The sequence below is a fragment of the Lynx canadensis genome, chromosome D4 (genome assembly GCF_007474595.2).
Source record: "Lynx canadensis isolate LIC74 chromosome D4, mLynCan4.pri.v2, whole genome shotgun sequence".
Classification (NCBI taxonomy): domain Eukaryota; kingdom Metazoa; phylum Chordata; class Mammalia; order Carnivora; family Felidae; genus Lynx; species Lynx canadensis.
The window spans coordinates 93,452,284-93,468,877 of record NC_044315.2 but is presented as its reverse complement, the minus strand read 5'-3'; the positions used below and the strand labels follow the sequence as shown (position 1 = coordinate 93,468,877).

Genomic DNA, 16,594 nt, shown 5'->3' with positions numbered 1-16,594 from the left:
GAACCTCTTCAGATTCTTCAGGGCTCTCCACAAAATTATGTTTTCAGTGAGCAGTAGTGTCTTTTCTTGTTGTTGTTTTGTTTTAACTTTTAAAGACTTTATTTTTTCTAGAGCAGTTTTAGGGTTACAGCAAAATCCAGGAGGTTACAGAGATTTCCCATATCCCTGCCCCACACAGCCTCTCGCGTCCCGGCCAGTGTGGTGCCCTCATGAACCCTACTGACACGCCGCCATCGCCGAGAGCCCCCGTGGGCACTCGGGCCCTCCTGGCGGCGGTGCTCTGTGGGCTGGGACACGTGGGTGGTGACGCGCGTCCACTGTGACGGCCTCCCGCGGCGTCGCGTCACTGCCTGCATGGCCGTGCCTCTTCCCGAATGTCGCGGGGCTGGGATCCTGCCGCGTGTGGCCTGTTCACACGGCCTCCTCCGCTCAGGAGTGTGCGTTTGAGGGCCCTCCGTGTCCTCTCTCGCTTGACCGCTCATTTCTTCTAGCGCTGAGTCGTATTCCGCTTGTGGACAGACCAGAGTTTGTCAGAGTAGTGTTGACTTTATTGTTTCCTTCCCAAATTTCTGTGCCGTCAACTGTTCCTTCGTGTCGTGCTGAGCCGGCAGGGGCCTGCAGGCCGTGCTGAATGGGCAGTGGGTGCCCTCCTGTTGGCCCTGTCGCTGGGGGCCTGCTTTCAGCTTTCAGCATTAAGTTCTATGTTTGCTGAGGGGTTTTGTTTATAAACATCTTTCTTTCTGGGTCATGAAGTTGCCTGTGGTCTAGTTGCAGAGTTGTTTCCTAAATCGTGAATAGAATTTACTCTTATGAAATGCTTGTTTTACGAAATGTTTCCCCGTGTCCCATTAACGAGCCACAGCGGTGGACCCTCCATGGGTCGATCAGCCTTGCTTTCTGGAGTGCGCCCAGCGTATCCCTCCTCCCGTGCTGTGCACTGAGTCTAACCACTGTTGCCTTGTCCGGTCCCTGCGTCTGTGTGCTCAGGTGGGCAGCCCTCCAGGGCTGGGCTCAGGTGTCCCCGCCTTTCCTTCCACGTCTGGTCTTCTGCAGGAGCCCGGTGGGTTGCTCTTGTCTCTTTGATTCTTGGGTAGATTTGCGGGTGAGCCACCCATGCTCTTGAGCCCCCTGATTTGACCTATGGAATCTGTTAGTGACCCCCCCCCCCCCCACCTCTGAGCCACATGGCCTCGATGGTTCTTGAGGAAAGAACGAGGCGCCCCCTCTGGGCCCTGTGCTCTGCAAGGTTCTGGCGGGGCTGGGGAGGCCAGGGTCAGTGGCAACTGGGTGTCGGCAGCAGAGCTTTTGCACAGAGAAAAAGGGTTTCCGCGGCCTCGTGTGGTGAGGCCGTGGGGAGCCAGGAAGGGCTGAGCAGGGTGGCCCTGCCCTGAGGCCCAGGGCAAGTAGCCGCAGAGGTGGGGCGGGCCCTCCGGAGGCAGCCAGGGGGCGCTGGTGGCTGTGGGTGACTCAGAGGCCGCTTTCTTTCCCAAAGTGGAGAGCGGGCGGCAGCCACCTTCCTAGGCCTTGACCTTAAACCTGGTCTGAGGGCACAGTCCCTTTTCCAGCATGAGGGTGACCCCAACTTCCCCGGGGCCTAGGGTCTGGGGCTGGAGACTTGGGCAAGCAAGAGAGGGCCAGGGCTGTGGGAGCAGCCAGGGGAGGCAGAGGCCGGGACCACTTTAGGGTCTCAGCAGCGGCTGGAGGCCACATTTGGTGGGCAGTGGACAGGCGTGGGCTGTGACGTGGCATGGAGGGGTGGGGGCGCGGTGGCCCACCAGGCATGCCCTGATGGTTAGTGCTGTGGGCTTGGCCCTGGGGTCCGATGCCCCTTCCCTGCCCACACAGTGTGGTCAGTCTGAGACCTGCAGCCCACCATTTTGCTGAAACATGAGGCCTGGGCTGCCCCAAGCTGTGGGCAGAAGCCCATCCCAGTGAGCACCGCAGGATGGCCAGGCTGGCGTCACAGGGAAGGGCGGTGGGGAGCTCTGGCCGGAGTCCACGGGCACTGGCTGGCGTCTGCGGGAAGCCCCCAGGCGTCGACCAAAGGTCGGGGGGGTGTTGGTGGACTCTGCATAGCCCTTGTCTCGTCCCCCCAGGCCAGGACCCACTCCTGTTCCGGCAGGCCCTGCAGACACTGTGGTCCACGCGAGAGCTGCGGCAGGTGAGTGAGCATGGGGGTTGCGGGCCCTCCACTGGCCTCAGTGGGCCGCCCTGTCCGGATGTTCTGGCAGACACGTGGGGGCTGGGGCTTGGGGTGACACCCACTAGACACCGGTAGACACAGACCCCTGGGGCTCAGAGCAGGAGGGAAGGGCCTGCGGCCACCATTCGGCTTCCGCACAGCACAGGGGACCCAGTGGGCCATGACCACCTGTGTGCCGGGTGGGGCCCGGGTACTCGCTGGTTCACACCGGCCTCGCCCATGGCCTCCTCTCCCCGGGACAGCCTGTCGTCCAGCAGGAGGCGGTGGGCTTGGCAAGGAGGCTGCTTGGTGGTGGCCTGTGCCTGGAGGGTAGCTTTGTCCCTGGAGTGGGACTGCCTGACCCTCGGGCCCCGTGCCCTGTACTTGGCTCCCCTGGGGCAGCAAAAGAGTGAAGTCGCCCTAGTTCCCAGGGAGGACACAGAAGTCACTGCTGTGAAGGCTGGAGGGGTGAGGCCCGAGTCTAGTGTCGGCCTTGCCTCCTGCCGCCCAAGGAGGGCCAGGCCCACGGGGGCAGGTGTCCAGAGCAGGCGTGCTGCAGGAAGGGGCCGCAGGCTCGTGCGGGAGCCGTGTCTGTGAGCTGTCCAGGGTTAGGGTGCTCCCGGGCCCGCAGCTTGCTTGGTGATGCCGGGAGGACCTGTCCCTGGCTAATGGGTCAGCCAGACTCCTGGGGCCACCACGTATGTCTGTGTCGGGGGACAGGCCTGGGCTCCTCCACTCCGGAGCCGAGTGCTTAGGCTTCGAGCAGCCAGTTCAAGCTGGACGAATCCGAAGTTTTCTGCAAGTCAAAAGCTCTCTTCAATTTTGTAACGGTGGCTTCGGGATCAAGACTGAAGCAACATGACCGTGCTGTCTGGTGAACAGATTCTCTAACTCAAGTCGCCCCCGCGTGTCTGGGACGCGTCTCCCCTGGTCACTGTGGCGTTTGTGAGATTTTGTCTCTGTCTGTTCCTGGTGAACTAACCTCATACAAGGTGTTCCTTCGTTCCTGTCCCTGGAGCAGCTGGCGGAAGACAGGAATTACTTGTTCGTCCAGAGTCTGGGAGAGGGAAGAGTGCACAGTCCTCCCTGGGGGGTCTTGGGCAGGGGGCGGGGAGGCGGGGGACCCAGGCCTGTTCAGAGTTTCGCTTCTGGTTTATTTCCCCAGGAAGCTTCCATTTCTTCTGTGTCATCATGGCTGCTGGCCAGGCTTTCCGAGGGGGGCGGTGCAAGCCCCCAGCTCGAGCCGTAGCCGCTGCCCCCGGGGCTCCGCTTTTGGCGTCTTCACTGTGGCCAGCGTGTGGGCGTGGCTGGTGCCGCTGGGCACCACCGCTTGTCGGACGCCGTCCTTCCTCTCCGGTCCTTCTTTCCCAGGCGCTCGCCCACAGCGGTGCGTTTCCCTCCAAGTTCCCTTGGTCACGAGTTTTGAGGTGGAGAAACCCGTTGTCCCTCTTCCCTGTTTTCTGATTTTCATTATGTTGTCTCATTCGGCCAGCAGGTTACTTATTTCCAAGCAAACACAGGTGTGTGTTTTACCTTTCGTTACTCGTTTCTGTCTGTGAAGGGTCACGTCCGTGAATTTTCATTTTTGGTGCCAGCGAGGCCTGCTGTGCATGTGCCAGGGAACTGCGTCGGCTCCCAAAGCCCCTGGCTGGAGGGACACGTGCTGTCCCCTGGCTGACCACAGGGAACTTTCAGGGTCCCCGACAGAACAGCACAGGGAAACTGGGGGTTGGGCTTGGAGAACCGTGTGAGGGTTTGTGGCACAAAGAGGAAGGGGGCAGGCTGGTGTGGACTGGGGCCTGGGGCGGGGGACGGACAGTGGGGTTGGGATGCCCTCAGAGCCCCCTGAGTTGGGACGGCAGGAGAGATGGCCAGCACAGGAGGGGTGAGCAAACTGGAAGGACGGTACTCCTTGGAGCAGGGCCCCCAGGCAGCAGGCACCTGGGAGCTTGTGAGAAACTCAAGTTCTCGGGCAGCCCTGCCTGTTTGAACAGGTCCGTAGGGGCTCTGGCGCCGCTCCAGCCCCAGGACCATGTGGGCACAGAAGCCGGTGACGACGGGGCACAGGCCCCTGCCGGGTGGCAGCGGTCAGGGGGCAGGAGGGAAGGAGACCCGGGACCCAGGCCGAGGAGGGACCAGCACAGGAGCAGAGCCTTGGGGCCTACGCTTAGATCCTCTAGGACGAGGGGCGGCAGATGGCCCGTGGGTGCTGGACCTAGTACCTGAGGGGCACCCTGGAGGCCACAGGGGCCAGAGGGGCGGGAAGGGCTCTCAGACCCCAGCCTAGGGGGTGTCCTCCTGTCCCTGTTCTCAGACCTCTCACTGTCGTGTTGTGGCCGTCACTCACGGTGACTGTTCCCTGGGTGCTTTGTGGGGTTTCACGTGGGCTCATCTTACTGAAGCTTCTTCCCCTGGTGGCGAAGGCCCAAGTATGTCTGCAAAGTAGTTAAGGAGCGATGGTGTTTTTTCCTGCCGGCTCCTGCCGGGTGTCACCAATGCGGGTCCTTGTGACGTGGAGGCCCATGTGTTGGAGGGGCTTCCTGGGACTCCTGGAGCCCAGGCAGCCCACCGAACTGGGAGTGGCCCACCCTTTCCCTGTGGCACCCCGTGGAGGGTGCTGACCGCACAGCCCTGGGCCCTCAGAGGCCTCCTTTCCCACAGACGCCTCTCCTTTCCTGGGCGTCTGCAGAGAGAGACTTGCCTGGCTTCCTGAGTTCACCCAAACGCTTGAGGGGAAAGTCTGCATTTCATTTTTGGTAAGCAAGTCAGATTGCTCAAGTACTGTGGTCTTAAAATTACATTCAAACCAAGTGGGTGTTTGCTCTAAGTGTCCTGGGGAAGCATCGTCCACACCGTGGATGCCAGGGCTGTGGCCCATGCCCCAGTTCTGCACCCTGCCTGCTGCCCACTGCTCTGTGGGTGGGCCCCTTGACCTGTGGGCTGTTGGGTGCTGTCTGAGCACAGCAGAGGCACATGTGTGGGGGAAGGCACGCACAGCCAACGTGGGTGACTCTCGGAGCTCCAGACATAAGAGATGCCTTGCAAGGAAAGGTTCTGGCCCAGCCTGGCCCCGAGATGCTCTCAGGGCAGAAGCGTGGGAAGGGCCGTGGGGCCAAAAGCAGAGGGGGTCTGTGCCTCCCTGGTGACTTCCCCTCCACTGTTGCTTAGTCACTGGCAGCGGAGGAGTCTGTGGACCAAGTTTGACCAGCAGAACCCTGGGGAGGTCACTGGGGACTTCCAGAAGGCCTCCTCTCTCCAGGGGAGATGCCAGGGTGCAGCAAGGAGGTGCCTGGGCCCTCACTGGTGACACAGCATAAATGAGGCCTGTAGCCCCCGGTGGGGCTTGGTACCTGGGCAGGTGAGTGTCACCTCCACAGTGCTCCCAGGCACTTTTTTTGTTTGTTTGTTTAAATTTTTTAAACGTTTATTTATTTTTGAGACAGAGAGAGACAGAGCATGAACAGGGGAGGGGCAGAGAGAGAGGGAGACACAGAATCGGAAACAGGCTCCAGGCTCTGAGCCGTCAGCACAGAGCCCGACGTGGGGCTCAAACTCATGGACCGTGAGATCATGACCTGAGCTGAAGTTGGACGCTTAACTGACCAAGCCACCCAGGCGCCCCTCCCAGGCACTTTTCACGGGAAGGGACAGAGCCAACTCCCAGACACGGAGGGCAGAGTCCTTGGCCCAGGGTGCCAACAATGGGCAGCGGCCATCGTGGAAGGACATGCCCGCTCACTCCCCTTCGGCTGGCTACCACGAGGTTCCACCACAAAGAGCAGCTGGGTGAGCCCGAAGGAGGGAGCCGGCCCCAACAGTGGACTACGGAGCGACCCTACTGGGAAGGGGTCTGTGAAACCTACCGGGGCTGGGCAGCCACACCTGGCTGGAAGGGTGGTGGTGCCCTTGGAAGAGTCTTCCTTTTCGTGGCGCCGGGTCAGCAGGCACCCAGCTCGGAGCTGGAAGGTCGGTCCTGCGCCTGGTTCCTCCTTCTGGCCCCCTGCCCTGCCCCAGGGCTGGCCGCCGCACACCCTCTGTCTGGCTGGTGGCAAGGGGCCAGGCAGGTAGAGACTGCCCAGCGGAGAAAGGAGACGAGGCGTTTACCTGAGCTCACCTTGCGAGCGGAAGAGCTGACTGGCTGGCGACTGTAAGCCCAGGCCCCGGCCACACGGCCTCCCTGCTTTGCTCTGGGAGCCTCTCGGAGCTGTTCTTCGGGGGCCCTGAATGGGCACCACACGTGAACAAGTTAGGACCAAAGTCCAGGGCCGCATCCTTCTAGATCTTTCCTTCCATGAGCAAGAAAGTGGCGGTGGTTCGGCCTCAGCTGTCTTCTTTCACACGTTCCTGGAGGGTGGGGGACAGTGGCCCCTGCGGGTGCCCCCAGGCTCCTTGAGACGGGCGTGTGGCCCGCGCATCCCAGAGAGTGGCAGTATTTCAGGCTGTCCTCAGGGTGCTCTCTGTGTGCAGGTCTGCAAGGACAGCCGGGGCCTCACCTCCAGGCTGCTTACGAGTAGCCTCAGGTGTCCGGGTGTCTGTTTCCTGAGCTCACGGCCGAGACCCTGACCCTGCAGCTCTGCCTGGAGGGGGGCCCGAGACAGGCCTCTGTAGTTGCAGCAAGTTCTTGACTGCAGGGTGTCTCACGACTGAACGGCCGAGTCAGGCAGAGTGGAGAGCCAGGGCTGGGTGCAGTGTGGCCCTCACCCGACACCCCACTTGCTTAAAAGTCCATCAGGAACCACTGTTCTCCTGAAGACACATTTGGGAGGGAACAGCACATGTGTTCCTGGTGTTTCTCTTTTCAGCTCATACGTGTTTCCAAGCCTTTGGCAGTGCAAGAGGTAGAAAAGTGAATCAAAGACCTTTTCCAGTTTGGCTTTTTCTCTTCTTTCTTCTGTTTCCTGTTGCTCGCTGGCCCCGCCAGGGAGTCACTGTGTCTGAAGGACCAGTGCCAGGTCCTCGGCGTGCCGCACGAGTAGTTGGGGCGAAGCCGAATGAACGGAGCCTCTCAGATGGGTCCCGCCGCCCTTGGCCTGACTCGGGGAACATGCCCTCTGTCTTTACGGGACCGTCGGTGTGGACGGTGGCTGCCACCCAGGGCCAGGGGCATGGCGGGTCAGAACAGGACCCCGAGGATGGGAGGACAGTGCTGACCAGCCCCAGTCCCCCCTCTGAGCAGACCACATGCTAGGCCGCGCAGGTCGGGGCAGGGTTTACCAGGAGGATTTGAGCTCAACAAAGAGACAGTGAGGTGCTGTGTCTCCGCAGCTCCGGGAAGAGGCCTGGCGGGGGTTTGCTGCCCTGGATGACCCACTGACCGGACTCCTGGACATGCTGGAAGGCAGCCAGGCCTGGCAGCGGAAGGGCCCCTCCCTGGAGGCCTGGGTAGTCTGTGAGCTGCACCGCTGGCTGCAGGCACGGCCACTCCCTGCGCCGGCCCAGGTGAGCCCTGCCCACGGCCCCACCAGCCTCGCCCCTTCCACCCCCTCCATAGCTCTCGGCCTGGTGGGCTCCACGCCTGCCTGACCTGGCCCGCTGAGCTCGTTCACCCCTGGTGGGCAGGGGCCGCTGCCTTCGGACTGACTGTGCTCCCGGGTCTGTGGGCTTGACTCTCAGCTTCCCCACAGTCACACATCTCCCTCGTCTGTGCTCCTGTCCCCCAGGCCTTGCCTGCCTGGACTGTCCACCGTAGGCACAGGGTTGAGGTGCTGGACTTCTACCCCGGCACCATGCTCCAGCTGCAGCCCCCCACTCCCCGGCTGAGGCTGGCTCTCTGGTCTCCCAGCACAGCTCAAGGCTGCAACAGCTACAGGCCCGTGCAGTCAGGGTCCTCGCCAGGAGCCCCCCTAGTCTCGTGGAGCCACTGGTCAGCATCTTCCAGCTGCAGGACGCAGACCGGAGCCCCCTGCTGACTCACATCCACCAGCTCCACCAGGAGGGCAAGTTCAAAGAAGTGAGTGTGACCCCCATGTACACCGGGGCTGGCAGGGAGGGGCTCGGGGGCCAGGTCTGCACGTGGGGTCGGTGGAGCAGGCAAGAGCTGGGCTGAGGGGGCTCACAGGGTCCACCCTGGGAGTGTCCTCTCCACCCCTCCACTGTGGGAGTGCTGCAACGGGGACTCTGGGTCTGGAGCAGAGGGTCTCAGGGATCAGCCACCCCAGGAGCCCAGCTCGGGGCTGTGCCATGCTCTGGGGACCTAGGAGCCCCTCACACTCACCAAGCTGGAAAAGAGTCTGGGAGCAGCACCCCCCCCCACCCCTGGCTCTCTGGTGCAGCACCTGGGGTCCTTCCTCCTGGTTGTTCACTGGGTCCTCAAATGTGGTCAGCAGCCCAAGGACACCCTGGATTTGGCCTGGAAGCCCTGTGGCAGAACCGCTTACCTGAGCCGCTGCTGTCCAGTCTCACATGTCAATTCCCAGAAACACTCGGGGGGGGCTAAGAAGATCAGGGGTGCGGGCGTCCCTCTGCCCACACTTGCCACCCCTCGAGCCTCGATCAGACAGCTGGACCTCCCACACCCTCCCAGCCCAGAGCCTCCCAAGCGGGGAGCTTTGCCAGGGAGCACCCACATGACCCCACGGGGTTCCCCCTTCTCCCTCCTGCCTCTGCCCAGGCCCACTCGCAAGGTCTCTTGGCCTCAGTGTGATGTGGCCTGGGGACCAACAGCCCAGTTCCCTCTGGGCCCAGCCGCTTCCAGCTGCTGGCTTTGTATCCTTGTCGGGGGTCCTGCAGCCACACCCACACCAGGCCTGGGGCCTGGCCGATTTGCTCCTATTCTAACAGCGGGGTCTGGAAGAGCCCCCTGAGAGCCCTCATGCTGTGTCTGCCACCTCCTTGCACCTGTCAAGGGGCCTGCCCTGGAGTGAAGGGGCCTCGCTCTGGGTGGCACAACTCCTGCTATTTGTCATTCTGTTGGACCAGGTCCCCGCAGCGGTGGTGCCCCTGTGAGGGTCAGACACCCCGAGGGTCCTTTTGGCTCCTTGCAGGTACTAGGCTGGGCAGGAACCCAACCTACCTGTTTCAGCGTTTCCCAGGACCAGCCCCTCAGCGTGATGCTCATGGTTTTGGGTTTTTTTGCAGAAGTTCCACGTAGGGCACAGCACTGGCACTTTGGGGCACAGGTGACCAGTTATGACAGCAGAGAGTCCTCTAGCGCATGTGATGCTAGGAAAGCCTGGGTCAGAAAGAGCAAATGTGGAAACGTGGGCTTAGTAGCTGCAGGTCTCTGGGTAAGAGCTTGTGGGGCTCTGGAGGTCTTGGTGGGTTCGTTGGGTCTCCTTTATGAGCCCTGCCAGCTCTCATTTAAGTCCAGAAGTTTCCAAGAGGAGGTGGAGGCTGGCCATGAGCACTGGGAGTGACTTGGGTCTGCATGAGGTAGTAAGGAGTGGGGGGTCTGTGGTGAGCAGGGAGGGGCGGCTCTATGGTGGGGGTGGGGCGCAGCTCTGAGCTGTTGCTGCAGGCACAGGGGCCCCCATGACATCTCTGTGCCCTGAGATGTGAAGGTCGCAACGTGGGGAGAAGTCCTAGGCTGCCCAGCTCAGCGGGGCACTCTTGCTGTGTCCCAGGTCCAGTCCCGGGGGTGTCCAGGGGCTCACTCCTGGCTCACCCCTCCCACTGCCCAGGGGCGCTGCTCCCCATGCCTCGGTGGGCACCGAGGCAGGACCCCAGACCTGCCCCACGGGGGGCCTTCCTCCCCGAGGGGCCAGTCCCAGTGAGGAGGCTCATTGCCATTTGGGCCTCACCTGGACCGCCAGTCCTGCACCCTCAGAGGTGCGGGCCATGTGTTGGCGACTGTCATGCCCGGCCCTGGGCTCTTGTCTCGAGGCTGGTGAAGGGCGCTGAGAAACCAAGATGGCCACGCCAGGGACAATGTGGCTGGGGCTCCGCTCCTGTGGCGCAGGGCCATTCTCCGCAGGCTGAATGGGCGGCTGGGCTTGCAAGAATGCGGGAGGCAGAAGGCAGGCTAGTGTTTCGGTGTCTTCTGTTACACCCGAGCCTTTCAAAGAGTGTCTAGGGCCGGCTGAATGCGCCTCCCTCGCGCTCCAAGGCAGGAATCCCAACACAAAGGGGGCTCTTGTCCCGCACAGGCCCCTTCTGCGAAGAAAAGCCATTGTCCCCAAGCGGGGCCGCCCGGCAGGCGGTGCATGCTCCAGTGCCCACCGCCGCGCCCGGCGAAAGGGGCCGCATTCAGGCCTGTCCGCTCGGATTAGCAGGGACTCACGACTTAATGTGCACCGATATTTCATGTCGAGGGCGGCGGCTGGCTCCAGGCGGGATGAATGCCCGCTTTTGTCTACTGAGTTATTTTATTTACATTTTTTAAACAGCTTATCAAGGTAAAAAGATAGCTTTGCTTCAGGGGGAAGAAAAAAAAGCCCCTTGGCTCCAGGCCCGAGCTGAGCTGTGGAGGTGGGAGGCAGGCCCGTCCTGGGTCTGAGGCTGCCGAGTCTGGGCTTGGCTGCCTGGGCACCTGCCCGGCCTCCAGCCCCATGGAGTGGACAGCCGGGAGGAGGTGGGGGGTGGCCCATGAACGCTCCTCCCACGGCGGCCACCCCGGCCCCTCTGGGTTTTCTGAGTTGTTTTCCCCAAAGGCAGCAGTCCCGGAGTCTGTCTGGCCAGAGGTTTCCACAGCCTCGCCCTGACTCAGCTGGCGTCTCTCTTCTTAGAGGCCTCCGTGCAGAGGCCAGGAAGGCCTGGGAGGCGCCAGGGGCCCGGTCCTCCGCAGTTTCCTTCCGTGGGGTCTCAGCCCCTCCCACCTTCCCTGTCACAGGTGCCTGTGTCAGCAGGTGATGTGCCTGCACTCTCTCATGTGACCAGGCCATGGGCGGCTTGGTGTGCTGTCCTCTCAGCAGAAGCTCAGACAGAAAAATGACCAGAGACAGATGCTGAGCCCACCTCATGGCAATGAAAGGACTACATACAGCACCCGCCCCGACCAAGCCCCAAGACAGAAGCCAGGCCCCGGGGGCTTCCTGCTGTCAATCATCCCCGCCAGGTCACCGAGACCACACCCCCCGGCTGCCCCTTTCCTTGTCCTGTGCCACCCCACCCAGCCTCCAGGTACAGAGGTGCAGGTGCAGAATGAGGGCACCTCCCAAACCGTCCCTGGGGGGTGTCTGCGGCCATCCAGCCCTGGCACGCTGGCCATACCCTGCAGCTTCCACAGAGGCCACGTGGCTGAGAGAGGGCACCCTGGGTGCTAGGAGAGCTTGGGAGGAACCAGGGAGCAGAGGGGGGCCATGCTGAGCACTCTGAGCCCTGTGTGACAGTGTCATTGTGCGGCCAGGTGGGCTGTGCACCCGGCCACACATGTTAGGCCTGAGCTGCCTGCCTAGGATGGGTGGGCTGGGCTCTGAGCACCGCCCCCCCCCCCACCTCAGCCGGTGGGCATCGCTGACCAGGACCCTGGTGGCAAGGCGGCAGGTGAGAGGGTTGGGGTTGGCACCGCAGGCTCCTCGGGGGGAGGGAGGCCCTGCCGGCACAGCGGGGGCACCCTCAGGGCTCTAGGCTGCCCTGTAAGGCGAAGCTCCTGCTTCTGTGAAGGGCAGCGCCCAGCCTCCCGTGGCAGCCTGACCTGACACCCAGACCACCGTTCCAGGCTACCCCCTTCCCAAGCCTGAGGCCTCACCCCAGGAGTCAGAGGGGTTGTTGGAGAGTGGGGGGCTCAGGATCCCCCCCAGACCCCAGTGAGGGCTGGAGCCTAGAGACAGACGAAGTCTTGTCCCTAGAGGAGCAGGAGCCACAGAAGATGGGGGCCGATACCCCAGCAGAGGTAGTGAGGGGAGAAGGAGGGCATCTCTGCCGCCCCCTGCCCCTCGCCTCGTGCCCCCCCCCCCCACCTCTCCCAGGGTCACTGGCTCATGGCCCGGTCTGGAGGATGGGAGGGCCTCAGACCCCCAGGTATCCCTCCCCACAGCCCCTTCTCGGCCGCGGCGTGGCCTGACCGAGCGCAGGTCCAGGTGTCGACGGCGGAAGAAGTGTTCCGACCACCCCAGTTTGTGAGCTCGGTGCGCGGGGCCACCGGGATACGCACGCTAGCCTTCCCGGGTGGGGGCCTCCCATCCAGAAAAGACAAGGTCCCCGTGGGCGGGAGGCACCTGCACCCCTCCCACCGCCCTGAGCCCCTCCCCAGGCCCTGCCCCCCCTCGAGTCCCTCCTCCAGCTCTGGCCCCTCCCCCTGCGCCCTCTGCGCCCCCTGCGCCCCTGCCCCCGCTCGGGGCCCCTCGGGGCCCTGGCGGCCGAGCTCCTGGACAGCAGCCAGGCTGTGGAGGCGCCGGGTCAGCGCTGCGCAGGGAAAGGCCCCTGGCCCTGCGCCCCCGCCCCGCGCGGTCCGCGGCCGGAGGCCGGAGCGAGCCTTTCCCAGGCCGCTATTTTGGTCCTTTGTGTGAGCCGCGTGGGGCGGGGCGCCCGGCTGCTCTGCCGGTTATTTTTGCTCATAATGGGAGCGCGATGTATGGAAATTATTAATAGCAGCCCGGTCAGCGCTACGTGCGGGCGCTCAGGGCCCCGGGCGTTCTCTATGCTGAGTCGGAGGAGGGTCCCTGCGGCCGGTCGGCCGCCCGCCCGCCCGCGGGCAGGGTTCTCAGCTGCGCCCACTACCCTCCCGCCCTCACCAGGAAGCGGTGGGTTCAGAGCCTCTCTTCTGTGGACCCAAGGGGGCAGCTCTGTGCTTCCCCCAACACACTCAGGCCACACCACGGCCTACTCCGGCCTCTCGTCCTGGGGCCAATCCGCCCTTTTGGATAGAGAGTCCTGCGCTCATTAGTCGTTTTGGATTGCACACACAGTATGCCTTGTGGAAAGCGCTCAGAGGGCCCTGCACTTCAGGGCCACAGGCCCCCAGGCCTCAGGGTGCACAGAGGCAGGGGTCACCAACCCTGGCCCCTGGCTGTGAGCACCGTGACTGGCCTGCCAGGCTCTTGCAGGTGGATGGCAGCTGGTGGGAGGTACGGGGCATGTGAGAGCGGGTATGTGGAAGCAGAGCCTGGGGGTAGGTGACAAAACTTCTACTTCTTGTCTGCCCCCCCTCGTTCTCTATCCACTCATCAGCACCCCCTGGCCAGAGCCGCTTGGGCCCAGCACCCACCCTGATGCCCTATCCAGCAGGCCACACCCCAGCCTGGTAGGGCCCATGGGTCATTCCCACCTGCCCCACCTCTTGTGGAACCTGACTCAGCCGGGGGGGGGGGGGGGCAGGGGTGCTTGTCTGCCAGGAGGCTTCTGGGTTCCAGGCCCCTTGGACCTGAACAGGCCTGTCCTGTGCCCCAGTGACAGAGGTGTAGAGGGTGGGAGCCCCCCCACCGTGGCGCTGCCCGTGCCCCACCAGGGCCCGTGTACTTTGTGGAACCTGCTCCATTTCTGATTGCCAGGCTGTCATGCTGGGCTCCAGGCTGAAGTTGCAGCCAGCACTTGATGTTGAAAAGGTAAGTGTCTTTCTCACGTGAGTTTTGTAGGTCCCAACGTGGATGAAACCCAGGTCTCCAGAAACATGGTCTGGAGGCAGAGGGTCTTGTACCACTGAGCCCTGGCCTCTGCTGTTCACAGGGTGGGGCTGGGGTGCTAGAGGGCAAGGGTCGCATGTGACCACCTGACCCTACTCGGAGGGCCCAAGGGGCGTGCCCAGGAGGGCAGTCATTGGGCTCAGGTGTGGTATGCTCCGAAAGTGGTGGCCAGAGGGGCTCTCGGGAATGGAGCTCTCCGTGAGGACCACCCCCATGGTTCCAGCCTGGCTGATGGGACCCCATCCAGTCTGGGCTCCAGGCAGCCTGACCTATGTGGTCACATGGAGAGGAAAGGAGGTGAGGTGGGGTCTAGTGTAGGGACCACTGGAAGGGGGCTTTGTTGAGGCCTGACTTTTGCGGTGGAAACGGCCCGAGTGTCCAAAGGGCCAGTGCCACCATCAGGGGCTGCCTCCAAGGTTCCCTGAGGACTCAGCTTGGGGCTCTCATGGGCTCATGCACTCACGGGCACTAGGAGTAGGCATGCCATCTGTGCCAACGAGGAGGCATTTCTGGGCCATCGGTCTACTGCCCACGTTGGCCTCCCTCCTGCCCCCCGCCCCCAGTTCAGTGAAGACAGGAGAAACAGCTTCCCCAGGTTCCCCTTGCCTCTTGGGGCCTCCAGGCCTTTGTAATGGAGATTAAAATGACCACAGAGCCCAGGGAGCTGTGGGGCCTGCATGTGTGGGGGCGAGATGCTCAAGCACAGGGCATGGGCTGGGCTGCCTGCATCGTGCCCCAGGAGCCACTATGGGGGCACTCACACTCTTGGCTGGGTTGGAGGTGAGTCTGGGGTCTCAGCTGGGGGTGGAGGTGCCAGGTGCCCACAGGGCTGTGGCCTGAGGACGTGCTTCCCCGCAGATGTGCACCCCACTGCTCCTCCAGGACAGAGTGAGCCTCGTGGAGCGTTATGTGGCCGGCTTCCCGGACCTCCAGAGGAGGCTGCTGGCCCTCCTGGACTCCTGGTGCCGGCCCGGCTTTGACATCGGAGTTGTTGCCAGGTGAGCCCCACGGGGGCCCAGGGTGGGGTGAGGGGGGCAAGCACAGGGGAAGGCCACACGCATGGCCCCCACAAGTCGCAGCCGGGTCGGCCAGCGAGAGGCCACGCCTGCCAGGGACCAGATGAGAGACGGTTACCACCCTCGAGCGAACAAAAACAATCCTCCGCATCAGGTGGATGACTTCTTACCTGGTTCCGGAAGTCATGCTGCTTATCCATTCACTCATTCCTTCATCCCTTCGCGGGATAAATCGCCAGGGACGGGTGTGGAGCCCATGTGGATAGCCCACGTGCCTGTATATGTGACGTGAGGGTGTCGCCTGGGTGTGGGGCACGGGGGTGGCATCTGGCGGGAGAACATCTTCTTGCCACACGTGTTGAGGGGGGCACAGGGGGCAGCAGCTCCTGGAGGTCTGTGAAGGCTCCTTGAGCCACCCGCCCATCCGCAGGTAGTAGTGGCTTGATCCTGGCTCCACGAACTACCCAGCCCTGGGACTCCCCGGCTGGAGATCCAGACCTTGGGCTCTGGGGCAGACCTCCCTGGACCTATGAGCAAGTCACTTCACTTTCTGGGTTTCTTTCCTTGTCCCTAAAACTGGACTGATTTTGCCTGTCTCAAGGGTTGTGTGACTTAAATGCTGGGAAGCAGGCAAACCCACACAGCCCCGGGCTGGGCTCGTCCAGCGCTGGCTCTCCTCCCTGTCATTACGGATTTGAAAAGTGACAGAGTGGTGCCCAGCTGGCCCAGTCAGTGAAGCATGCGACTCTTGATCCCGGGGCCATGAGTTTGAGCCCCACGTTCGGCGTGGAGATTACTAAAAAAAAAGTGGCTTGAACAATAAACAACGACTTTTAAAAAAGGGTGGGGGGACACAGAGCAAATAAGTGAACATACTGTGGGGCCAGGGGCCAGAGTCCCATGTGGAGAAGGGACATACATGGATGGACAGTGGGACAGTGAGGAAGGCCCTGTGTGGCTGGATTTAGTTGAGGATATTGGTTTAAATCAATGATTTTTTAAAAAATTTCCTGGGTCTTAAGACACCTGGGTGGCTCAGTCCAACTCTAGATCTCGGCTCAGGTCGTGATCTCACGGTTCATGACTTTGAGCCCCACATTGGGCTCTGTGCTGACAGCTTGGAGCCTGCTTGGGATTCCCTCCCTCCCTCCCTCCCTCCCCCCATTCTTCTTTCTCTCTTATAAATAAATAAATAAATAAATAAATATATATATATATATATAAATAAACAAACAAACAAACAAACAAACTTAAAAAGAATAGTTTAGAAAAAATTTTCCTAGGGCCTAGAGAAAGGGAGGGAGAGAGAGACAGAGACAGAGAGGGAGAGGGAGAGGGAGAGAGAGAAAGAATAACAAGCAGGTTTGGCACCATCAGCACAGAGTCTGATGTGGGGCTTTAGCTCACGAACCGTGATTATGACGAGCTGAGATCAAGAGTCAGATGCTTAACCGACTGAGCCCCCAGGTGCCCCTATAAACTCTAGGTTTTAAAAAGTGCTTCTGGCTGATAAATACAAGCACTTATTATTGTGTCTCTGCCCCAAAATGAAGAAGACATTTTAAGGGAAGGAGAGGCAGCGACAGCAGGGGGTCCAAGAGCTGGTGGCAGGTGGTCAGGTAGAGCACTTAGGCTGGGAAGCTGACCTGTGGCCGCCAGGAGCATGTGGGGTCCAACGCAGAGCCCGAGGAGGGCCCTCAGCGGTCAGCCGGTCCTTGGGGACCCTGGGCCGAGGTGTCTGCAGAACACAGAACAGAACTCTTTGCAATCAGAAATTTAACAGCAAAGTGAAAAGCACAATAGAAGTTTGGAAGATAAATTTGAAGATGTCTTCGAAAAAGTACAAAACAGATAAACAGTATGAAAATCAGAGAGAAAAGGTTAAAAGAAAAAGTAGA

The 16,594-nt window shown here is 61.6% G+C and overlaps 1 protein-coding gene across 3 annotated transcripts in view; it reads left to right on the top strand.

Annotated features, from left to right (window-relative positions):
- The window catches only part of EXD3 (exonuclease 3'-5' domain containing 3), an 84,340-nt gene that overhangs the window by 25,152 nt on the left and 42,594 nt on the right, over positions 1-16,594 (top strand). For 2 of the 3 annotated variants that reach the window (XM_032595488.1, XM_030293380.2), the window contains exons 4-8: positions 2,097-2,161; positions 7,448-7,621; positions 7,965-8,132; positions 13,549-13,602; positions 14,539-14,678. In XM_032595488.1, coding sequence (XP_032451379.1) covers positions 2,097-2,161; positions 7,448-7,621; positions 7,965-8,132; positions 13,549-13,602; positions 14,539-14,678 — 601 coding nt within the window. Of the gene's footprint in view, positions 1-2,096; positions 2,162-7,447; positions 7,622-7,964; positions 8,133-10,990; positions 11,240-13,548; positions 13,603-14,538; positions 14,679-16,594 lie in introns of those variants that run through there. The other variant, XM_032595489.1, reaches the window with a different exon arrangement.